This window comes from Mobula birostris, chromosome 4, assembly GCF_030028105.1.
Source record: "Mobula birostris isolate sMobBir1 chromosome 4, sMobBir1.hap1, whole genome shotgun sequence".
NCBI lineage: Eukaryota > Metazoa > Chordata > Chondrichthyes > Myliobatiformes > Myliobatidae > Mobula > Mobula birostris.
Genome location: NC_092373.1, coordinates 153,599,787 through 153,626,285, shown reverse-complemented (window position 1 = coordinate 153,626,285; position 26,499 = coordinate 153,599,787). Strand labels below are relative to the sequence as shown.

Below are 26,499 nucleotides of genomic sequence, written 5' to 3'. Positions count from 1 at the left end.
CTCGTTATTTATTGCTATTTAATTATATCTGCATTTGCACAGATTGTTTACAGTTTACAGTTCCTGATATTTACAGTTTACAGTTACTGTTCTATAGATTTGCTAGGTATGCTCGCAGAAAAAGAATCGCAGGGTTGTACGTGGTGACATGTATCTATATACTACTAAAACGCTCATGCTCTGTCTGTCTGTTTGTGATCTCCAATCAGCGCAAACGTTGCATTACAGCGGCACTTTTTTTGGCTACATCGAATTAAAATACGCTAACTTACAGAATGCAGGCAAAGTTCAGGGTTATATATTCATATGAAATTGCTCATTCACCAAAACTCAACAGGCTGCCTTTCACCCGAGATCCGATCGGCCATCATGGAAATCGGGATGCGGCAGCCCAGTGCATGCGCACGGCCAGCCTCAGCAGTGACACCTACCGGGGCAAAAGGGCAGGGCAGCTCTATTTTGAGGACACAAAATACTCTGCAGATGCTGGGGTCAAAGCAACACTCACAACATGCTGGAGGAACTCAGCAGGGAGGGCAGCATCCGTGGAAAAGAACAGTCAACGTTTCGGGCCGGAACCCTTCGTCAGGACTGAAGAGGGAGGGGGCAGAGGCCTTATAAAGAAGGTGGGGGGAGGGTGGGAAGGAGAAGGCTGCTAGGTTCCTGGTGAAAAACCAGTAAGGGGAAAGATAAAGGGGTGGGGGAGGGGAAGTAGGGAGGGGATAGACAGGAAAGGTGAAGAAGGATTAGGGGAAAGCACAATGGGTAGTAGAAGGAGGCAGAACTATGAGGGAGGTATTAGGCAGCTGGGGGAGGGGGCAGAGTGAAACTGGGATGGGGGAAGGGAAGGGGAGGGATTTCGAGGGGTCACATTCTGCTAATCATCATCAGCATGTGCAGGATTGGGACAGATCTAACTACCACCCATCAATAAGAGATAATTAAATCTTATTGTAATGATGTACTTCGAGGCCCCCATAAAACCCTTTGCTACAGTCAAAGGACAGCGATGACTATATCACTTCCATTTAGGAGACCGCCAACCACATCATCAAGAATAATCAGCATCCTTTGGTGTTAGTGCTTCGTATCTTCTATCCTGCATTAGGGTAAAAAAAATGGTCAGCCTAATTATGCTGCGTGGAAAGGGGAGGGGGTCATTATGGTCAAGGGATGACGCCAAACGTCGTCGGGAAGTGGCAAGGAGAGAGAGAGAACAAGAATCGGATGAGGCCAGGGTCACACGACTCCAGGATCAAAGAGTCAGAACCAAAAAGATGAGCAAAGAAGAGACAGAGGAGGAGAGGCATGCACTTCTCCAGGATCAGCGACAAACAACAAACAGCAGAAGAGCTGAAGTGACGGGGGATAAAAGGGCTGCACATCTCCAGGATAACAACAAGAGGCACAATGGTGGCAGATAAACCAGAAATGATGCCATCAAAAGTGTCCTTCGTTAAATGAGGAGCAGCTATATTTCCTTTGTTACGCTTTGTTCTTCTTTAATAACGTGAGGTTTTCTACTTCAGTTTCCAAAGCGAAGCGATACCAGTAGCATTCAGGAAAATGTAATGTTCATTCTGGTCATATCAGACTGCACTACCCTTCTCTCAAAGGGTGCCCCAACGGGTCACCCCATTGTCTAGTGTACTCTGATAATAAATTTTATTTTGAACCTTGAACTTTAAAGATAGGTGCTTTAATTGGTGAGGATATTTATAGGAATTAGAATCAGGTTTAATTCATTGTTTCAGCTGTTCATGGTATTTCTCTGCACAATTGAAAGCCATATTTGGCTTGTCACAGATTAATATAGCAGACTAATCTGCTATATACCATTTAATATTTTAAAGAAAATGGAAGCAAATTGCTCCTCAGGCTCCTAATTCAGAATTAGTCAATATAAAGTAATTTTAGCTACCTATTATATTCGTGGATTATCTCAGATGAATTCAGTTGAAGCAGATAATTGTAATTTAAACTGAGAGTTTGGGCTTGTGGTTCTTTGCTTCATGTTCAGTTGCCAACTTTTATGGCTCAGAGACCAGGGTTAAAGATAATAGCCCTATTTTTCTTTCCAGGATAATAATAATAATGGTTATGAAAATGTCAGCATTATTTTCATTCCCCCATGAAGCTACAACTTTGTGACTTTGCTGAAATTCAGAAACGTGATATAACTGAGTCACAGCAGGAGGCTGTGGCCTGACTATAGACTTTCATGAAGTTTGTCAGAGGGAAGTTTTGCCTAATTAGCCTACAAATGCCAAATTGACTGGAGAATATTGTATGGGGTATCAAGAGGGCAAGGGGGGTTATTGAATGGATGTGATTAACAAATTAAGCCTCATTTTAGGGTTTGCTGATTTTAAGAGAGTTTGGACCATTATTAACTTACTTTAAATCTTTGAAAGATAATAAAAATTATCAAACTGGCATTTAGTTTATACAAAGGCATTTAAAAATTCTAATAGTTAAGTAGACTGGGGGGTATGGTTACATATTCTTGAGCTGTTTTCAGAAACATTCAAATGCCAAGTATTATCATTTGTCGTTGCACAGAGCAGATACTATGAATGATAAATGAAAAAATAATTAATAACTTACTTTTATGATGTCACAGTCTTCAGCCTATGTAACTCTTGCCCTTCGTAATGTATGGTTTTCTGCGTGAAATACTAACTGATATCTATTTAAGAACGATGCCTGATCTGAGTAATAATAATACTGAAGTACATCAAGCTGATGTACTGCTGCTGCAGAGCAACAAATTCAACAACATATACTGCTAATGTTAAACCTGATTCTCATTCTGAGTGATTGCTGTTTCCAGTTCAGCATTCTTCAAAGATTTATGATTTTGACATTTTTGGCCAGCTAAGTCCTGGGTCAAGACTACCAAATTCCCCTGCACTATCCCAAAACTGGATTTAGTAGAAAGCTAAAAAATAATAAGCGTGACAGTCTTATTCCCGTGATAATATGCTTTCACACAGTATTTACATTTGACCTGTGCTCTGCACTGACTGAACAGATTTTACTTTCACATTGTACTTTTGATTGTGTGGCTCCAATGCATATTTAAGTTTGTTGACAATACTACTGTTGTTGGCTGAATCAAAAGCGGTAAGGAATTGGCATATAGGATGGAGATTGAAAATCTTGATTAGTGGTGCCACAACAACTCTCACTCAACATCAGCAAAGCCAAGGAGCTGATTATCGACTACAGGAGGAAGGTGGTCCATTCATCAGTCTGCAATAGAGAATGGCGGGGTGGGGGGGGGGAGGATCAATAGCTATAAATTCATTGGTGTAAACATATCAGAGGGTCTATCCTGGGACCAGCACATAAATGTCATCACAAAGAAGCAACAACACCCCTTCTACATTCTTAGACTCAACATGTTACCAAAATACTTAAAACTAATTTCTATTGATGCAATGTTTACCATCTCAGCTTTATATCACATATTTAAAAAACTGATATTATTGAACATAGGGCAGTATAGCACAGGAACAGGCCCTTCAACCCATAATGTCATTCGACATAATGGCATGGTGAGCTACTTCTGGCTGGACAAGATCTATACCGTATTTAGGCATTTCCTGCATAGTCATATGTCTTAAACACCACTAATGTATCTGCTGCCACCACTCCTCCCCCAACCCATTACAGTCACACACCGCTCTCTTAGTAAAATCAACTTGCTCTGCACATATCCTTTAAACTTTCCCTCATTTACCTTAACTGGATCTTCTCTACTACTTGATATTTCTACCCAGCAAAAAAGATTCTGAGCGTCTACCTATGCCTCTAATAATTTTACAAACTTCTGTTAGGTATCTCCTCAGCCTCCAATGCACCAGGTAGGTCAACCTAAGTTGTCCAGCCTCTTCTTGTAGCTCAAGGGAGCATCCTTGAAAATCTCTTCAGCAGTTTTTCCAAAGCTTCCATATCCTTCTCATAATGGGGTGACTAGAATTGCACACAATACTTTGAGTCTAACCTAACTGAAGTTTTATATGGCTGTAACAGGGCTTATTGATTCATTCTTAATCCCCTGTCCAATGAAGACAAGTATATCATATGTGACGGACATTGAAAAGTATTCAAAAACTATTAAAAATAAGGAATATTTTCAATAATTTTTAACAAGTCATCCGAGACACAATGATGATACATTTTACTAAATTGAATTCAAGAATGTGTAAATTATCCATATTCAGTTTTTGTTTTAAAGTGCAATTCAAACCAATCACTCAACAAGCCTTTTAAAAATTAACTATATTTTGTTAATTAACAATTAACAATCTTTCTTTTCCATTATTACTGAGATTTTTACTTGTGTTTTAATGATTATGTGATCGTTGTCCTTGACTAAATCACTAGATGGAATGCTCCAATTCGGTTTATCGATTATTATTTTTCACACTGTGCCACATCCTATGATGAAATTGTGTAAGTTATTCATAACATTAATATTTGCTAATTATACTGCAGTACATAATTATCTAAAACTATCCTTTTTTGTTTATTACACTGTTATCCAGATGGAGTTTACAATTACAAAAACATGGGATAGTTCACCAGTCTCTCACAAGGGAGTTGCTCTGTCACTCAAGCCGGATGATGAAGGAATACTAATGGTGGTAGATGCCCCTTTCTTCAATGATCCTCCATCCCCAGCCGGTCCAAGAGGAAAACCTTACAATCAGTTGTGGGATTATGAAGGTAGAGCAAGCACCAGTTTTAACAAAATTTTATATATGAAAACCAAGTATCAACCTTTTTTTGATCAGGAAACGCTAATTATTTTTGCACCAAATTTTAGTTCTATTTTTAATTTTTTCCATTACAACTTTTTCAGTTTTTATTTTCAAATAAGTAGTTTTATTATCCTTATGTTGTTAAGAGACAAAATAAGATCAGATACTGAACACTGTGTCAGTATGCACTGCTGTTGATCTCGTGACTCTGGAGAATAGCAGATAAACTACTGTGTTTGTAGTTGCACATTCCAAATTAGATTAGCAAGAGTGTGCTCTACAGTACTGATGCTGTGGTAGCATAGTGGTTAGTGCAACGCCGTTACCATTCAGGGCACGGGAGTTTGGAGCTCAATCCTGGCGGGCTCAGTAAAGCATCTCTGTACGTCCTCCTATGGAATCTGTGGGTTTTCTCTGGATACTCCAGTTTCCTTCCACAGTCCATGCAAAAAGATGCAACAGGTAGATTAATTGGTCGTATCTTTTTGGCTGTATCTTTAATTAAATAAACAAACAAACAAACAAGCAAGCAAGCAAGCTAGGAACGTACTGGAAGTCAACTGGCAATATGCCACATCTATGGAAAAGAGTACAGTCGATGTTTCGGGCCGAAACCCTTCAGCAGGACTGGAGAAAAAAAGCTGTGGAGTAGATTTAAAAGCTGGGGGGTGAGGAGAGAGAACCACAAGGTGATAGGAGAAATCTGGAGGGGAAGAGATGAAGTAAAGAGCTGAAAGTTGGTTGGTGAGAGAGACAGAAGGCCATGGAAGAAAGAAAAGGGGGGAGGAGCACCAGAGGGAGGCAATGGGGCTGGCGAGAGATAAGGTGAGAGAGGGAAAAGGGAATGGGAAATGGTGAAGCAGGGGGCATGGGGGGCATTACCGTAAGTGAGAGAAATCGATGCCCGAAACATCAACTGTACTCTTTTCCGTCGACGCTGCCTGGCCTGCCGAGTTGCGCCTGCGTTTTGTGGATGTTGCTTGGATTTCCAGCATCAGTAGATTTTTCCTTGTTTGTTGTTAGAAATCCATTGCATATGGAACTCATTACTTACCATTGAACTTGGAATTGGTAATCATGAAAATATATTTTTAAGCTTATTGCTGCAGATAATTCTGCAGAAACCTCTGGCATTGGTAAATAGTATCATAAGATGGAACAGAATGCTGTAGAGGCCTAAAGTTCTAATTCATGTTGTAGAATTATTGATGGGAATACTTCCTCGAAGCAGCACTGTTGTCTTTGGCAAGTTTACATTAAATGTGGTAATAAGTCTGTTTATTCCTCCAAATTTACAAATTCCTCCAAACGCACAATAAACTTTTATCAAAATGTCTGAATTTGCGATTAAGGCAATCAAACATAATAATTTAGTGAGGCACATTTTCTGAAGAATATTTTTAGATGCAAATGACACTATCATTTATGAGCATCATTATCAGGGTTCTCTGCCAGATTCTGGTAGAGTTAGAATGGAGAACTTGGAATAGTATAGCACAGTACAGTCTGTTCAGCCCATGATGTTGTGCTGACCTTTTAACCTAATCCAAGATCAATCTAACCCTTCCCTCCTACAGAGCACTCCATTTTTCTTTCATCCATGTGCCCATCTAAGAGCTCCTTAAATGTTGCTAATGTTTCTGCCTTTATCACCAATACCAGCAGTGCATTCCATGCATTCCGTACCACTCTTTTAAAAAAATCTGCCACTGACATTCTCCTGATACTTCCTTCCAATCACCTTAACATATGTTCTCTCATGTTAGCCATTGCCACCCTGGGAAAAAGGCACTGCCTGCCCACTTTATTTGTGTCTCTTATCATCTTATACAACTCAATCCAAGGTACCTCTCATCCTCCTTCGCTCCAAAGAGAAAAGTCCTAGCTTGCTTAACTTTTCCTTATGTCATGTTTTCTAATTCAGACAGCATCCTGGTAAATCTCACAAAATACTGGAGGAACTCTGCAGGCCACATCGATGGAAAAGAGTAAACAGTCAACATTTCGGGTTGAGATTCTTCATCGGGACTAGGAAAAAGAGATGAGAAGTCAGAGTCAGAAGGTGAGGGGAGCGGAGGAAGAAGTACAAGGTCGTAGTTGATAGGTGAAACTGGGAGAAGGTGAGGGGTGAAGTTAAGAGCTGGGAAGTTGGTTGATGAAAGAGATAAAGGGCTAGAGAAGGCGGAATCTGATAGGTGAGGGCAAAAAGCCATTGAAGAAAGGGAAGCAGGAGGAGCACCAGAGGGAGGCGATGGGCAGGTAAGGAGATAAAGTGAGAGAGGAAAGTGGGAATGGGCAATGGTGATGGAGATGGGGTAATTGCTGGAAGTTAGAGAAATCAATGTTCATGATATCAGGTTGGAGGCTACACAGATGGAATATAAAATGATGCTTCTCCAAACTGAATATGACCTCATCGCGGCAGTAGAAGAGGCCATGGACTGACGTATCGGAATGGGAAGTAGAATTGAAATGGGTGGCCAGCGGGAGATCCCGCTTTTTCTGGTGGACGGAGCGTAGGTGCTCAGCAAAGTGTTCTCCCAGTCTACGTTGTGTGTCACCGATATACAAGAGGCCGCACTGGGAGCACCGAATACAGTAGATGACTCTGACAGACTCACAAGTGAAGTGCCATCCCACCTGGAAGGACTGTTTGGGGCTGTGAATGGTAGTGAGGGAGGAGATGTAGGGGCAGGTATGGTACTTGTATTCCATGGCCTTCTGTCCTCTCTTGTGAGATTCTGCCTTCTCCAGCCTTTTATCTCTTTCACCAATTGTCTCCCTAGCTTTTTACTTCCCCCACCCCTCAGTTTCATCTATCACCTACTAGCTTGTACTTCTTCCTCCACCCTCGGTTTCACCTATCACCTACTAGCTTGTACTTCTTCCTCCACTCCCCTCAACTTCTTACTCTGACTTCTCATCTCTTTTTTTCCAGTCCTGATGAAGGGTCTCAGCCTGAAATATCGGCTATTTACTCTTTTCCTTAGATGCTGCCTGGTCTGCTGAGTTCCTCAAGCGTTTTGTGTGTATTACTTTGATTTCCAGCATCTGCAGATTTTCTCTTGTTTGTGATCCTGGTAAATCTCCTTTGTACCCTCACTAAGGCTTCCGCATCCTTGAGGAAGCCACAACTGAACACAATACTCCAGAGTTTTGTAGAGCTGCAACATTACCTTGCGGCTCTTGAACTCAATCCCTGATTAATGAAGATCCACAGAGCAATCGCGGCAGCTTTCAGAGGCTTTGGGCTTTGGTCCCACGATCCCTCTGATCCTCCACACTGTGACGAATCTCGTCATTAACCTTGTACTTTGCCTTCAAGTTTGACCTTCCAAAGTGTATCACTTCACACTTCAACAAATTGAGCTCTCAGCCCAGCACTGCATCCTATCAATGTCCCTATGACAACGTTTAATTATTTATGCCAACCTGTTTTAGTTATTAATTTTAAAAAGTAACTTCATTGATATTCACTATCAATCAACCTCAGGGAGTAAACAAGCATGGAATCTATTCTGTTCAATTTGTTATTTGTTTAAGAAATGTTATATTTAAAAGAAAAAATGTTCCTTATTTATTTCTGTCTTGTTATTACTTACTAATCTTATTTATTTTTGTTCATATTTTTCACCCTCATTATCCCTGATATTTATTTAGATCCCATATTCTTGTTGTTATTGGCAGAAATTTTGAGTTGAAGGGGACAGATAAAAGTTTAAGTCGTGAGCTCCGTGAACTAAAGCAAATTTTGGACCTTGGTCTATAATCTTGAAGCTAGAGGAAACTATGGTCGTTGGGTCTCGCCAATATATAAGAGGCCGCTGGGGTGATGTACTGCATCCGGTGCTCCCGATGTGGCCTTTTATATATTGGCGAGACCCGACGCAGACTGGGAGACCGCTTTGCTGAACATTTACGCTCTGTCTGCCAGAGAAAGCAGGATCTCCCAGTGGCCACACATTTTAATTCCGCATCCCATTCCCATTCTGACATGTCTATCCACGGCCTCCTCTACTGTAAAGGTGAAGACACACTCAGGTTGGAGGAACAACACCTTATATTCCGTCTAGGTAGCCTCCAACCTGATGGCATGAACATCGACTTCTCTAACTTCCGCTAATGCCCCACCTCCCCCTCGTACCCCATCTGTTACTTATTTTTATACACACATTCTTTCTCTCACTCTCCTTTTTCTCCCTCTGTCCCTCTGAATATACCCCTTGCCCATCCTCTGGGTCCCCCCCCCCCACCTCCTTGTCTTTCTTCCCGGACCTCCTGTCCCATGATCCTCTCGTATCCCTTTTGCCTATCACCTGTCCAGCTGTTGGCTCTATCCCTCCCCCTCCTGTCTTCTCCTATCATTTTGGATCTCCCCCTCCACCTCCAACTTTCAAATCCCTTACTCACTCTTCCTTCAGTTAGTCCTGACGAAGGGTCTCGGCCTGAAACGTCGACTGCACCTCTTCCTAGAGATGCTGCCTGGCCTGCTGCGTTCACCAGCAACTTTTATGTGTGTTGCTTGAATATCCAGCATCTGCAGAACTCCTGTTGTTCTCCTGCATATTAATGCTGGTCTGGTGCCAAGACTTTATTCAGTAACATAAACAGTTATATAATGTTTTGAAAATTGCTTTCTTCAGCCTTAGCTTTTTAATTTTTCTGTGTTTGACAGTTGTGGAAGCATTTTTCTTGAATAGCTGCAAAGAACTGTATCTTGAAGTGGAACTCTGTCCGTGAGTATCAATATTTTTCTGTTCATACTTGAATGCTGTGGATTGTTTAGAATCTCCGTATTATAATCTATGCAAGCCTAGGAATTTACCTGTGTTGCACTGGGGAAAAAAATGACATCGCCTAGGTGAAAATTATATTGATGGGGCATTAAGGAATTTTATTCATGTTTCCAGGAGTATTAATGCTGATCATTCACATCTGGTCTTTTTGGTGCAATATTTTCCATTTCTATAGTATTATTGTCCTGCTAGGTAAACTGCTATCAGCAGCAGTACTATGCTCATTGGTGTCTCCAGTGTGATACTTAACCACAATGGACTACAAAATAACTGTTTGCTGCTCACTCACAGAAGAATCAGGTTTTCCTAATGTTGAAGATCCCACTGCAGTGTAGTTTAAATGGCCAGTTACACATTTGATGTACTAATAGACGGCACATCGCAAAACTCTGTTTAAAAGGAACCTTGGGAAAAATGACCGAAATGTGAATCAGCTGGCAAAATTAAATGGCCTGAATTGTTAGGAGAAATTCTGTAATTAGAATGTGATTCTATCTTCAGCAGATGAGCAGTAATAAAAAAAACAGAGTAAGAACACATGGCAAAAGAGATAACACTCAACACTTTATCCTGCCATGCAAGCTACCCTTCCATAGTCTTCGTTCGCATCTATGACACCTATGGGAGAGGGGCCAAATTCAGACTAGCTATGATTTTAGCGAATAACAGAGCTTGAGGGGTCAAATAACTTACTCTTGCTCCTATTACTTTTCTGTTCTTTCTTAAATATTCCACTTACTTCAACTAAAGAATGTTTATACAGTATGCCTAACTCTCTTATTCTTGTTCGGCGATCCCAGGAAATTAGACTCAGAGATTATGTCGTACTTTTATCATGCCACACTTTTGCATGTTAAGATTACATTTTCTGTGAAAAATAAACATGAACAAAAATGTGAAATTTAAAGTTTTGTTATTCTGGGTTCCTCATGTGTACCACATAACTGTCTGTGTACCATTTACAATATTTTGATTTATGTTTGAGTTGCCTGTGTGGTTTACAGAATCAGAATCAGAGTCAAGTTTATTATCACTGACATCCAGTATGTCATGAACTTTGCTGTTTTTTGTCAATAGTTCAATGCAAGACATAAAAAATTACTTTTAAGTTATAATTTTAAAACATAAAATCAATTAAAGGTGCAAAAAAGGAAGGACATGGGTTCATTGGGTGTTCAGATAGTCTGATGATGGAGGAGAAGAAGCTATTTCTAAAACATTGAGTGTGCATTTTCAAGTTCCCTGATGCTAGAAGTGAGAAGAGGGCATGTCCCGGATGGTGAGGGCTGTTAGTGAGGCACCACCTTTTGAAATGTCCTCGAAGGTGGGGAGGTTTGTTCTCATGATGGTAGCTACAAGAACAGGTCAGAGACTGAGTATTCCACTGCAAGTGACTCACCTCCTTTCCACTATCTACATGGCACAGGTTCAGGAGTGTAATGGAATATCCTCCACTTGCCTGGATGAATGCAGCTTCAAGATGCTCAACATAGTGCAAGACAAAACAGCCCTCATGATTGGCCCTCCATACGCTGACCGTAGTACTCATTTTCTCCACGTAGGTTACAGTATCATTTACAGAATGTACTGGTTGATGCCCTTTTGCTGGCATCTTCCAACCTGTGCCATGAAGAAGGAGAAGGTCAGCTGGCACATGGGAACACCTCCAAAGCTCGCGCATTCCAACTTGGAAATATATTGCCATTTCTTTGTCCTCACAAGGTTTAAATCCTGAAATATCCTACCCATCAATACTCCAGAGTCTCTTCACCAGAAGGATGCATCAATTCAAAAAGCAGCTCAGCATCTCATTCTCAAAGGCAATAAATCCCTGTTTTGACTGTGATGCCAAAAGTGAATAAATGGAAAAAAAATAGTATGATCCCTTTCACAGCTTCCCAAGCCAGGAATCCTCTTTTGATCTAATTGCAAGCTGCTCCACAATCCCGTAACTGACTGCCAGCAGCCGATACTCATCTGACATTCCCCATCCCCAACTCGCTAGATATAGTTCTATTCTCAGGCTTAGTTAATTGTTTTTTTGCACTTTGCACTGCTATGGTCTAAGGACATCAATCAGTTTCCAAGCTATGTGTCTACACCCATGATCACTGGTGTGCCTTGTCATGATTGTTTAAGCTATCTCCTCTGCACATGGTATTTTTCCACCTTCTACTGTTCACTTACCTTCATTAATGTCAATCTAGGCAGCTATACATGTAAGAAATCTGTCCGGATCTTTTTCTCTAACAAATTTTTTTCCCTCTTAATTTGATTGATCAAGAATTCAAAAGTAACTTATTTTTCTTTTAAGCTATACAGTGTAATTCATATTTCTTTCCTCGGCTAACTTAATTTCAGTCTTAAATGTTTACCCTTTTTTGATATTGCTAGACATGGACAACACTTAGTACTATTACTTGCTGGCAAGAGAAAAGCATGGAAGGTAAGCAATTACATGAAAATAATACAATAATGATTTTGACTATTCAAAGTAGATCTTAGCAAAACGAATCACAAATTTAATTTATTTTACTCCATAATGCTTCTGGTGTCCCAAATTTCCAACATGATTTTGGTAAGTTTTCAGTGGAGCATTCAAAGGTAAAGTATAAGTACTAATTGACACAACATCTGACTTAACACTCTGGTTCCAATTCTTCTGCCAACAAAGTTGAAACTGTCCCCAGCAGCTCTAGTAAAACTGCTTGCAGGGGCGTTGTCCCTCTCAAGTTAAGGTTTAACCCATCTCTTTTGTATAGGCCATGCCTTCCCCAAAAGAGTTATAAAATTCTGAAATAAAAATACAATATTTTGTGGAGAAAATCATGGAATTAATGTTTAAGCTTGATGACCATTTTGAATTTCTTATCATGCTAACTTCCAAACGGATTTTTTTTTCTCTTAAAACTGAGGATTCCCTTGGCTTATATTTGACAGGTATTTCAACTACTGTATGTCCATTCAGTATCCTGTACTTTTGCTCTTCCTGTTTTCATTTCCTTTGCAATTGGGCAGTAGAAATGAGAATGCTGTACCAGTCTCCATATTCACTGGTCTGTTTCTGTCATTTCTGACACCTGCAACAATATCCTACTATCTAACACAGCTTTGGTATCTCTATCTACCGTCCAAAGTGACAGGTTTCTTTGTGACCACATCTCTGTCACAGACACCACACCACCTTCCCATACCATCACAGGAAATGCAGCACATGCCCCTTCACTTGCTTTCTTCTTACAGCCCGCAGTCCCAAATTCTGCTTCCTTAAAAAGCAATGAATAACTTGTACATGTTTCTATTTAGTATAACGTAGTCATTGCTCAAATGTGATCTCTGTGATTGGGATTCAAATTGTAAATTAGGTGAGCACTATTGATCACATCTGTTCATGCAGAAGTCTGTTCCAAGTTTGTAGTGGCCAGTTGTTTTAATTTACTGCCTGATTTCCACTATAGGTTGTTTACCAAAGTTTGCACCCTGTTTCAGTGTTCAATGAGGAAGTGAGAACTAGAACCCTGTCCTTCAGTTATGGAACTTATAGCTGTATAGTATAACACTGAATTCAACAGTTTCGTGATTCTTCTATTTTTCACCTTCTGTAGTTCCATCTCTACTTTTCCTATAGTTGTCTCATTTTGTCTCAGACCATTCCTCTTCCCATATATTCATTACTTCTGTCATTTATTCATTAATTTTGTCATTTACTTTGTTTTTCTTTACATAGACTTTTTTATTTCCTTTTTCTCTATGCCTATATTGTAAAAATAACACTTCTAATATTTTACTGAACAATATTAATGTGAAACTTTTGCTTTTAAAAGACACATTGCTAGAAATTCACATGTTCTTTGTACTAGAATAACTAAAGTAGTTCTGCACCTAATTGTCAATAACATCACATAAAAGTGAGGCTTTGAACATCTTTTTTTAGTAGAAATTCAAATAAACTTATTTGAAATGGATGCATTTTCTTATGTTATATCCTGTTCACAACTGTTGGTCCTTCATGTCAAGTCAAGTTTATTGTCATTTAACTATATATATAGATATAGATAGATATAGCAGTGTGTGTATATATGTGTGTGTGTGTATATATATAAAAAAACACACTGTCAAACAAGAGAATGTTTCTCCGGACCAGGGTGTAAAGCATAGTAGTACTGTATACATAACACACACATAACACACAATAACTTAGGAAAGTTTGAATAAAATCTACAAATGAATTACAAATAAATAAACAAAGTAAAGTACATAGATTAAATATTGTAGGGTACAGAACAAATTGACCGGTGACACAATGAATGCTATGCAGCAGGGTGTTCAGAAGCCCACTGGCCTTAGGGAAGAAACTGTTTTCCATTCTGACCATTCCTTTCTAAATGCATTGGGGTCTCCTGCCTGATGGTAGCAAGTCAAGAAGGATGCTGGCTGGATGGCTGGGATCCTTGATAGTATAAAGGGCCCTGTGTACACAGGACTCTGATAAATGTCCCCGATGGATGGTAAGGAGACCCCTATGATTCTCTCAGCCACTCTCACAGTCCTTTGTAGGCACTTCCAGTCTGATGCTTTGCTCCTCCCATGCCAAGTGAAGATGCAGCTTGTCAGGATGCTCTCAATGGTGGTCCTGTAAAACAGTCAAGATTGGGGGGGGGGGCCTCACTTGCCTTTATCTCCTTAGGAAGTGGAGGTGCTGCTGGGCTTCTTTATTCAGGGAGATTGCATTGAGGGACCAGTTGAGGTCATCTATGATGCGAACTCCAGGAACTTGGTGCTTTTATAGTAACCCTCCCTACAGAGGAGCCATATATGTGCAAAGGGTGATAGTTCATCTGCACTTTCCTAAAGTCCACAATAGTTTTCCTGGTCTTCTCCACATTCTGACTTAGGTTGTTGTTCTCACACCAGTCCACCAGCTGCTCCACTTTCTCTCTGTACTCCGACGCAACATCGTTGTCCTTGTGTCATCCGCAAACTTGATGACACGGTTTGAGCTGAATCCTGCGACACAGTCATGTGTTAGCAGTGTGAACAGCAGTGGACCGAGCACACAGCCCGGGGTTGTGCCAGTGCTCGGCGTAATATGACTAGAGACGTTGTTGCCCACACGGAATGACTGTTGCTTTTCCATTAAGAAATCCAGGATCCAGTTACATAGAGGAGTGTTGAGACCCAGCGAGGAGGGTTTCCCCACCAGTTTCTGAGGCATGATGGTGCTAAACACCAAAGTGAAGTCTATACACAGCGGCCAAGCATATGAGACCTCATTTTCCAGGTGGGACAAGACAGAGTGGAGGGCAAAGGCTATGGCTTCATCAGTGGATTGATTCGAGCAAACTGGAAAGGTCCAATGCAGCTGGGAGAAAGACTTTCATGGGCTCCATGACCAGCCGCTCAAATCATTTCATATTGGTTGATCTTAATGCCACAGGATGATAGTCCTGTGACAGGTAACTGTCACCTTCTTTGGCACTGGAATGATGATTGCTGCCTTGAAACTGGTTGGACAATGGATTGCTCCAGAGAGATGTTGAATATATCTGTCAACTTCCTAGTCAACAGGACTGCACAGTCTTTCAGAACCTGACCTGGTATATTGGCCCCACAACTTTGTGTAGGTTGATTCTAGCCCGGATCTTCCTCACCTCAGCTTCAGCCAGATAGAGTGTCTGCTCCCCTGGCAGGAGAGATGCCTTCCTCACCAGCACTTTGTTCTGTGCACTTCCAGGTTGTTCTGGTGCTGGTGCAGCAGACTCCAGCCCTACAATGTGCGCTGTTTGGCAGAGTGTGAGAGAAAGATTTGGTCTATAGCGTTCTTTTGTTCCGTTTTAAATTCTGGACGCAGATGCTTGTATAACTTGTGTTTGTTCATCTTACAGGGGCTACAAAGGAATTTTTTTCTGGCCTATCCCTTGTTTTGGGCGACTGGTTTTCTTGCCTTTGCATAAGCAGTTCGCTAGCACTAGGTTAAAAGAGGCACTTAGTGTGTTTCTGACGAAAAAACAAGCTCATAATTAGATGGTGGTGAAATTGTTATAGGCTTAACAAGGGGGGGCCAGGAGTTGCTTAGTGTACTGACAGGGAAAGCGAATCGATCAAGGACTACAAATCTAGAAAGTCTGAGGAAAGTCCAAACACATGTTAGGCATTAGGTGCTATCTGGTACATAGGGAGCAAAGTAGGAATAGTAGTATGAATAGTAGTTTACCTTTAAGAATTTAAATAAATAAAATTAATTAATCTTCAGTAGTTCAGTAGCTCTTTCCCCCTAAAAGTATAATAATGCAGCCTCTACAATATCACTCGCCTTAATGGTCAGATTCACAGAAACTTGCTCCCCTAGTGAGTTCATATGCGAGAAATATCAGCTAATCCAGCACCTCGGGAACAAGGTGGCAGAACTTGGGGAGGAGGTAGATGACCTGCAATATTGCAGAGAATTGGCAGATGTGCTCCAGATGTCCGTTAAGGAGATAGCGTGTATCCTAAGAGAGCCACCGGTTGAGGCTCCAGACCAAAAAGAGACAGATGGGGGACCGTGGGAAGGAAGCTCAGGGTAAGAGGTACATGCTGTACAGGGGCATCAACCCCAGAGTTGGAATTGTCCAACTGTTTTGAACATCTAGCGATGCTTAATGATGACCATGTGGTGGTAGGTAGGACAGACGAGCCCCACTGGACCTTCTTCAATCCTAAACCTAAATTCCATATGAAGGAAGTAGTGATAGTAAGGGATTCAGTTATGGGGCGGTAGGGTGAGAGTCTGGTGTGGACTGACATGGAGTCTTGTATGGTCTGTTGCCTACCAAGAGCACAAGCACAAGCTTATCTACTCCCTGTACGAGTAGATAAGCTCCTGGCTAGAGCTGGGGTGGATCCAGCAGTCATTGTTCACATCGGAATGAATGACATAGGTAAAGGCTCGCTGTGAGTTCTGCAAGACAAATTTAAAGAGTTAAGTGGGAAGCTTAGGAGCAGAACTGTCAAGGTGGTCTTCTTGGATGTTCTGCCTGTGTCATGTGCCAGTCCAGGTAAAATGGAGGAGATTAGAAGATATAATCCATGTCTCAGATCATGGTATAGATTAAAGCGACATAGGTTTATGGGACATCGGGGCACCTTTTGGGGCAGATAGAAGCTGTACCACCAGGTTGCATTTGAACTGGAGGATAACTCTTGTACTGAAAAGGTGTATGCTTCGGTTAGCTGAGGGAATTGGTGGGGTAGGGAACTTTGAACAAGCCAGGCTCAACAACTGTTTAAACACCTTAGTGGAGAATAATATGTTAGGACATAAACCGATTATAGGCTTCAAAAATGGAAACATCAGTAATACACTAAGGATGGCCTGTATAACTCCAAGTATTAAGAATAAAATAAACTAGCTGGAATTGTATATAAGTACATATAAGTATGATCTGATAGCAATAACTGAAACCTGGCTGATCTCAAAGGATGGAGATGAATATGGTATTAAACGAACACACACAAAATGCTGGAGGAACTCAGCAGGCCATTTATGGAAAAAAGTACAGTCGACATTTCAGGCCGAGACCATTTGGCAGTATTAAAGGACATACTTAAGAAAGATAAGCAAGATCGTAAGGGTGGAGGAGTAGCCATACACATGACTTAAACATGAGGCTGCTTATGATAGGAAATGAATTGAGTCTTAGTGAAGATATCTGGGTGAGAAATGAGAGCTGTAAAAACAAATGAATAACATTGGATGTAATGCTGATAGTGATTCAAATGAACAACTCTATCAGAATATTAAAAAAAGCAAGTTCTAAGGGTGATGTTATAGTTGGGGGTGACTTTAATTTCCCAACTATCGAGTGGGAGAATCCAGTGACTTATCGATTACAGGAACGTAAATTCATTGAGTTATTGAATGATTATTTTTTGACCCAGTATGTTAATGCACCAACAAAAAGGGAGACCTGTCATGATCTGATATTCTGTAACAATCAGGATAGAACTATGTGTACGGAAGTTGTTGAGCACTTAGGAACAAGTGATTGTACCATTGTTAGTCTCAAAGTTTTTTGAACAAGTACTTCAGTAAAAATCAAAGCCATTAGGTTGAATTCTGAAAGGCAAAGTTTGTGCAGATGAGGCAAAGACTTCATTCAGAAGGTAAGCTGGGAGGAAATACTTGATGTTGAGTCAGTTGAGGAACAATGGGGTCGATTTAAAGAGGTAATACATGAGTGCAGGTAATGTTCATACGCAAGGTTCGGAAATGCAGTAAAAACAATAGATCAACTATATGGACAATAAAGAAATTCTTAAAAATACGTATATGTACATAAAAAATACATAAAGATTATTGGGGAAAAGACAGCTATATAAGGAATATAGAAAAAATTTTAATGATGTTAACCTTAGACCATAAGACCAGAAGATATAGGAGCAGAATTGGGCCATTTGGCCCATCGAATCTGCTCTGCCATTCAATCATGGCTGATCCTTTTTTTCCCTCCTTAGGGCATATGAAAATATGACAGCTATAGTCAAGAGGGAAATTCAGATTGCCAAAAGGCAGGTTGAGAAGGATATTGCTGATAATGCTAAAATTGACCCTAAGAGATTTTTGGAATACTTTAGTAGTAAAACAAAAGTCAAGGAGGAAGTTAAGTGTATTAGAAATAAGAGTGGAGTGTTAAATTATGCAGGGATGGACATAGTGGATACTCTTAACTCCTATTTTGCTATTCACCTGCGAAGATATAGAGAAGGTTAAGGTTGTTTTAAGTGACCTAGAGAGCTTAAAAAATAATTTGGTTGTGCTTTAGCTGAAAAGGCTGAAAGTTAATAAATCTCCAGGGCCAGCCAAAATATATCCAAGAGTACTTAGAGAGAACTGTGATTATATATTCAAACCCTTAATATGTATTTTTCAAAAGTCATTGAAGACTGGTAAAATCAATATGGACTGCAAATGGGCTAATGTTTCCCAGTATATAAGAAGGGTGACCGCACTGACTCTGGTAACTATAGACCATTAAGCTTAAAGTGTATCACAGGCAAGATAATGGAAGCAATGATAAAGAATGAAATGGAAAAGCAACTGATAAGAGCAAGCATGTTAGCAGAAAGCCAGCATGGCTTCAAAAGGGGAAATCATGTTTACGTATATGTTGGAGTTCTATGAAGAGGCAACTAAAATTTATGATAACAATAGAACGGTTGATATCTTTTACTTGGACTTTCAGAAGGCTTTTCATAAGGTACCCCATGAGTGGTTAATAATCAAGCTACGGGAGGTAGGGATTCAGGATAAGGTGTGTGAATGGGTGCAGAATTGGCTCAAAAACAGAAAACAACGAGTTTATGGTGAGAGGATAATTTTTACACCAAGAAGATATGAAAGTAGGATTTCAGGGGGATCAGTTTTGGGGCAGCTGCTGTTTTTAATTTACATTAATAATTTGGATAACCACATAACAAATAAATGAGTGAAGTTTTGCTAATGACACAAAATTAAGGGGACGGGCTGATAACATTCAGGCAGCAAAATCAATACAGTTAGATTTAAACAGAATCCAGATGTAGGCAGATAAATGGCAGATGAAATTTAATGTAAATAAATGTAAAGTATTACATATAGGAAGTAGAAATATTAGATATAAATATGCAGTGGGGGTGGGTCTAGAGTTAGAAGCTGTACTGTAGAGAAGGATTTGGGTGTCCTGGTAGACGCATCACTATCAACATCTAGACAATGCATGGAAGTGATTAGGAAGGCTAATAGAATGTTGGGCTACAGTATATAATGCGCTCAGTGGAGTCCAAGTCAAGAGATGTTCTCCTTGAGTTGTGTAATGTGCTTCTGAGGCCACACCTTGAAACTGTGTACAATTTTGGTCTCCATATGATGTGAGGGATGTGAAAGCACTGGAGAGAGTCCAGAGAAGGGTGATGAGACTCATTACGGGTCTGCAGGGTGTGAGGTATGAAGAAAAATTGAAAGAATTAAATCATTTTAGCTTATGTAGACCTAGAATGAGAGGAGACATGGTAGAAGTATTCAAAATCATCAAGGGTGTATGTAAAATGGATGCCAGCTGCTACTTCAGAATTAATCCATCATTAAGGACATGTGGGCATAGGTGGAGACTGGTTCAAGGGAGATTTCAGACTCACATCAGGAAGCATTTCTTTACACAGTGGATTGTGGAACAAACTACCTAGTTGTGTAGTTGAGAGTAGTACCTTAGAGACTTTCCAATCTAAACTTGATAGTTATTTTTAGCATACTATGTGAATGGTGATTTGGTGAGCTTTGTTGGGCTGAATGGCCTGTTCGTGTCAAAGACCTTCTAATGTTCTAATGTTTTAATCAAACCAGGCATAAAAGACATTTAGCCTGTCAGCGAGTAAGGTGTCCTGGTCACTAATGTGCAGGGTAGACTTATAGTCTGTAATCCTCTGAATTCCCTGTCACATGTGCCCCGTGTCTCTGGTATCGCAGAAATGGTTGTACGTCCTCTGAGAATGCGCCTGTTTTGCCTTCCTGATGGAGCAGGGAAGCACAGTTCTTGCTTCCCTAAGAGCCGTCACATCCCCTTGATATAAAGGCAGCATCATGATCCCTCAACTGTGCACAGACCTCTGCAGTCAGCATGGCTTTTGATTTGCCTTCACAAAAATGTGTTTTCTGATGGTAACATCCTCAGTACACTTCTCTGTGTAGCTGCTCATAGAATCCACATATTCCTGGATGTTAACATGGTTGCCATAGGTAGCAGCCTCCCTGAACATTCTCTACGTTGTGTTTTCAAAGCAGTCCTGCAATGCTGAAATTACCCCCTCAGACCAGGTTTTTACCACCTTTAGAACTGGTTTGACTCAGTTGGCAAGTGGTTTGTATGCTGGAATTAGCACAACTGATAAGTGTTCTGAGAGCTCAATGTAGCAATGTAGCTATTATTATTTATCTAGACTTTAAATTTTCTTGTTCACATGATTGTGTTTGGAAGATTCAATTGTTCAGAATATAGTTGGGTCAGCTTTCAAAAATTAGGCTAAAATTCAAATGTATGAAGTTGTTAACTGCTTTCTCTTCACATTAGAAAGAACTGGATTTAAAATACGACTCTACAATTCATGATCAAAATTGGGAAGGCAAAGCACTTATTCCTTGGAGTTTTTTTCCTGATGGAGTTAACAAGTTTAATGCCTATGCGATTCATGGCTCTGGTGATAAAAGAGTTTATGAGGCTCTGTATCCCATACCTAAGGAGCAGATAAATGAGGGACAACAGCCTAACTTGTGAGTATAAGTGTTTGCTGTTTATTGTTTTCTATCATTACTATCTAAGTACATAATAAAATTACAGACCTAATACTGAGAATGCACAAGTTGCCATGGAACACACATTTGACCTTCACAATGATCAAATGTATTATAATGCATTTTAATGCAGTTTTCCCCTTTAATATGTTGAGATGTGATCCTGTTATTTAATAAATAATGTACAACCCAAGCTAGTGGATAATTGGCCCTGCTATGTACTGTAATAGTGTTTTTAAGCACACTTCATTAGCTTCACACAAAATGTCATGTTTTCATCCTTCTCAGTTAATTGTACTTTTCATTTACATTTCCTCAGGCAAAATAATTTCAATATCACATAAAACTATGCTTTGCCTTTTACATTTGTATCTCTCTGTATATATTACAGCTTTTTTCTGTGATCTTTTTAAAGCAAAGAACTTCTGTGCAAGGTTGTGTAAACCCTGCCTCTGAAGTCCATGCAAGTAAATGTTGATGGTGCTGATCCTCAAACAGATGGGATGCTGTGGAGTACTATGTGATTATTTTCCACTCCTCCCTGATATTTTGTGAGTCTGTACCTTTGGTGCTAACTGCTTGGGGCAAGATTAAAGATGACTTTGAGAAAGACTTCTTTTGCTTTCAAATCCCTGTTAATAGCTTGTTATATAGTAACAGTTGGAGTAGTTGCACTTGTCAACCAAATTGGGAAATATGAATGGTATGGGGACATCTTCAGAAGTTTCTGAAAATATCTTAAACTTAGATTAATAGGGAAAGACAATTGAATAAAAGCCTTGTTAAAAAAAATAAGTATCACAGTAAAATAGTTATGGTGAACATTTAACAAGAATTTTTAACAAAAGGACCAAATAAACTATATCACCTGTAAAAGGGATACTTGAATTTCAAGTTATTACTTGATAAAATATCTTAGTAAGTTCCAGATTTATCTTCTGCATTTTGTTTGTTGCGTAGCATAATGGTGCATATTTATATATATTTTAAAATTTTATTCAATATTATACTACAAATATAATAAAGCCTTGAAATAACTTAAAATCTTTGAAATTTTGAATAGATTGAAACTGATTGTAGAGTTAGTTTTAAAATTTGCTAATATGAATTGCATACACAAAAAAACAAGTTTAGGGTTAAGGTATTAAATTATTTACTAGGTTTATATATTGCCTTTTGACTTTGGAATGGTAATTTAGAAAGTAATATTAATGGAATAAATTTGCTTGCAATTCCTGAAATAAACAAACCTTTAAGTCACCAATACAGAACATTATACTAATAATCTTACTAGTTGGGAAGCTAAACCCATTTCTCATTTTGTTAATCGTGTTTGTAATGAAAAAAATCTATGAGCCTAACTTGCTACTAAAGTGTTAAATTCCGAGGATATGGTGATAACACAGAAAGTGGTTCTATTTACTGGGCGATCATTTTTCATTACAAAGACAGTATTGTGAGCTCTTCTGAATTGTAGTACACTGACACATGTTAAGCAGGAATATTTCTATGGAGTATAATGATGGGCAGAGAAGAACAGGTAGTATTTATGGCTATGCGGCCACTCATGTCTCTTTTATTTGTATTATTTCATGTAAGGCTAAATGTAGAAGTCCCATCCTTATCTCTGGTGAAAATTTACAATGGCTGGCAGGAAGCCCAAATGCCAATTGGAACCAAATCTATCTCCACAATTCTTTCTGTTCCATTTAATTTACAACTGGGAATTATAATCTTAAATTGGGATGCTTAAACCCCTTTAATTATTTTCATTTGATAAACACTTTTACTTGTAAATATGCTGAGATCTTGTCAAAAAGTCTGGAAAACTGTTGTAACTTTGCGAAATGCAATGGACCACTCCCATGCTTTCTCTCTTTACAAAACTTCGTAAATACTTAATTTCAGTCCCCCCCATGTGCTTAATTGCATTTTTAACCATGTTAAGTTAATTGGCATTTTTATGTAATATGTCTTTAATATTGATGTGGTTTTCTGTTTCAGTCATCGCTTGGAATACTTTGAGGATTTCAGCTTGAGCTCAGTTATGGGAGGCGAATGGAAGCAGCCTAGGTCTGATCTATGGAAGCATGCTGATGGGACTTCATGGTTAGCTTGCTTCGATTGTTGTTATTGTCTTATAGTATACTGTACCTCTCTGAGACTCGTTTCTTTCTTCAGCTGAACATTTTTTCATTGAGACTTCAAGTGTGCTATTTAAAAATTGACAATATATTTGGTCTAGGATTGTATTACAACTTATCTGAACTTGTACAAACTTCTTGTACTTCAGTTTTACAGTTAGGAACTCTATAAAGTTAATTTATATTGATCTTGTAAAATATCAAATCCGAGATGGAAGTAGGTTAATACCTTGTTCTTGACTAGGTTAATACACAATTTTTACAGCACACTTTAAACAATAGCAATTTCTATTCTCCTTTTGCCTTGCTTTTCCCTAGTCTGGTTTTGTACTCACGTAATGTTGTTGGTGCTAAGATCTTCCTATTCATGTGAAAGGATATCCATCTGAAGTGTTAATCTATTTTTCTCTCTCCTCAGATGTTGCCTGAATCATTGGATTCTTCCAGAATTTTCTTGTCTTAATTCAAATGATCAGAAAGTGCATTATTTTGATATTGCAATATATCCACTAGCACTTACATTTGTAAATGTAAAATTCTGAAGATTAAGACACACTCACACTTGGAGTATTATTGTACAGAAAATTAATTGTTTCGGTTGACAAATTCAATATAGTGTTTAATAGAAATTGTTAATAAAGAAGGACCACAGAATAATGAATCACTTCAATATCATCTTGCATTGTGATATGACAGATGAATTGCTAACATGTTTACTGCAAATTGGCTTTGAATGTGAGAGAAATTATTAAAAATAAAATCCTTAATAACATAAAAGTGACATTTTAACGGACTTCTGTGCAAAACGTATGCATTTTCCAAGTATCATGGGCTTAAATAAGAATGTATGTAACACATGAAGCCAATAAATAGTGTCATTTAAAGTTTGAAATTGAGATTTTCAGACAAATCAAATAAACCAAAAAATTGCAACACAACATTTAATATCTAATAATGAACAGTACAAAATACAGCAAGTAAATAAATTATAGACTTTTACCAGTCTCCAACCCACTTTCCCAGCAGGTTCCACGGAAGAAAAGATCCTCGCAAAATTACCCATTACATGGGTTTGCAATATTGCACAGGCAAGTTTAAGTACAGAGTGTTGGCAGGAGCTGATGATTAAAAGGGGCTGCTTAGGATTCGAGTTCCAGATCTTGATGGTAGCATTGCAGAACTGTAAGGAAGAGAATCACTTGCTTCTCACCACTGTGGTCACCAGATTAATTTGAGATTTTCTTTTCACACTTTTATCCTCAGTTAAGAAGCATAAAATTGCAGAGAATGCTCAGGTTCCACCAAATGAGTGAAAAACAGAATGAATCAATGACAAGTAAAAAAGATAATAAGAAGAATAGGATGATAATAATCCTGGGAGTTTTCAACTAGCTGCAGTGAACTGTCAAGATGAAGCAGGGGGAAGAGAATGGAGGCTTTATAGTGCGTTTCAGGACCATTTTCTAACCCAAGTGTAAGAAAGGCTAAAATTGAATTCAAAAGGGGATGTTTGCAATATATATATGGAAAACGATGAAAAAAATTAAAAGATACAAAAAAGTAAATATAATTAATTTTGTAAACCAAAAAGAAAATATAATATTAAATTATGATGGATTGAAAAAAGAAGGCTGCATATAAAGGTATTTGTCCCAGGAACAGGGGTGAAGTTTGGGTATTTCCTGTCAATGAAAGCTACTGGCTGCATTGTTAAGGCCTAGACTGAATCTGTTTGGAATGTGTATCTTGCTCTCTTCCATTCATTCCATTCTCGTGTAGAATATTTTTAACTTTTATTGAGAAAAGTTGCTATAGTTTTTGTTGTATTGTTTCCTTCACGGTTTAAACAGACTATTTTCTGAGTGAACTAACTTTCTGTAAACATGAATATAGAACACAATTTGTTGACTGACAAACTGTTGCCTACAGATATACTTTGATAAAAATAGTAAAGTTTTCTACATATGCTGCATATGCATAATGAAGTTTTAGAATGAGATATGACTACTAAAGATGAACTCAGGTGAGTGTGCAATATGAATCCTGATTGATTAATTTTCCTTTTATACTGAAAAATTACAGAGTGTGCACGACATTAAAAGCATGTAGACACAAAATGCTGGAGGAACTCTGCAGGCCAGGCAGCATCTATGGAAAAGAGTACAGTCGACGCTTCAAGCCGATACCCTTCAGCATGACTCGGCTTGAAAAGTCAAATGTACTCTTTTCCATAGATGCTGCCTGGCCTGCTGAGTTCCTCCAGCATTCTTGGATTTCCTGAATCTGCAGATTTTCTCTTGTTTGTGAAAATCATGTAGAATTTCTTTTTATGTGGTGTTGCAGAAGAGAGATGAATCAGATCATGAAGGGTGGATAACAGGCTGGCTATAAAATGAGAATAAAAACAACTGTAGAAACTGGGAACCTAAAATAAAAACATTCAACAGATCAGGAATCATCCGTAGAAACAGAAACAGGATTATGATTATGAGGACACGCAGTCCCCTTTTATTGTCATTTAGTAATGCACGCATTAAGAAATGATAAAATGTTTTTCCAGAATGATATCACAAAAACACATGACAAACCGACTTAAAAACTAACAAAAACCACATAATTATAACATGTAGTTACAACAGTGCAAAGCAATACCGTAATTTGATAAGAACAGACCATGGCACAGTAAAAGTCTCAAAGACTAATGTTTTGAATCAAAAGCTCTCTGTCAGAGTGGTAGAAAGCAATGATCACCCCTCCCCCCATCGCAAACTTGCAGTACTCCAAAGACTGCTTGTTCACCTGGTATTTGATGTACCACAGTCTCTCTCTCTCTCTCTCTCTCTGTCCCTAATAAGGGAGAAAGAGGTGTCTCTGTTTCACAGCAAGAGGAGAGACATAACAAACAACTCACTAGCTTATGATGTTAAAAGTCAGTTGCATCGCCTTTTCCACGCTCTGTACCCAAAGATCTTGGGTCTCTGGGCACACAATCTTATATGTTCCATCTCCCACGACACACTGATCTCCTGCCCGGACATGGACCTCCGATCCCCCTGTCTCTAGAGCCACGAAATCTCAAACCTCCGAAGGTGAGCAAAGCTCTTAGCCCGCTCCCTTGGCGTGTTGAATAATGGCCAGTCATGAAACCCTGAGAGTGGGTCTCATTCCTGCAAAGAACCATAGTCAGCGTACAACTCCAGGTTAGGGTCTTCAAAAGAACCCTGAAAGGGAAAAAGAGATATTAAAGATGGAAATAGAGCTGTTTCCGAAGATGCAAGCAAAAGAGTCGCTGTTAGGCGCCATTGTCTCCTAAGCTGATCTTTCAAGAACCTGCATGTTTCCAGCATTTTATGTATGTGAGCTAACCAGGAATAAAGGTTAAGGGTAATGACCAAATTGGTTAAAGATGAGAAGGAATCACAGGAGTTAGTGCTAACACTGTGGTTTATGACTTGCATTAATAATTTAGACATAGAAACCATAGT

The 26,499-nt window shown here is 39.2% G+C and overlaps 1 protein-coding gene across 5 annotated transcripts in view; it reads left to right on the top strand.

The window, feature by feature from the left end:
• Window positions 1-23,898, top strand: part of c4h4orf33 (chromosome 4 C4orf33 homolog) — a 45,336-nt gene extending 21,438 nt beyond the window's left edge. For all 5 annotated transcript variants that reach the window (XM_072256267.1, XM_072256263.1, XM_072256266.1 and 2 more), the window contains 6 exons: window positions 4,554-4,734; window positions 9,445-9,505; window positions 11,960-12,011; window positions 20,650-20,849; window positions 22,875-22,979; window positions 23,433-23,898. In XM_072256267.1, the coding sequence (XP_072112368.1) occupies window positions 4,554-4,734; window positions 9,445-9,505; window positions 11,960-12,011; window positions 20,650-20,849; window positions 22,875-22,979; window position 23,433 (600 nt within the window). In that variant the 3' untranslated portion in view covers window positions 23,434-23,898. The remainder of the gene's footprint in view (window positions 1-4,553; window positions 4,735-9,444; window positions 9,506-11,959; window positions 12,012-20,649; window positions 20,850-22,874; window positions 22,980-23,432) is intronic.
• Window positions 23,899-26,499: the final 2,601 nt, after the last annotated feature.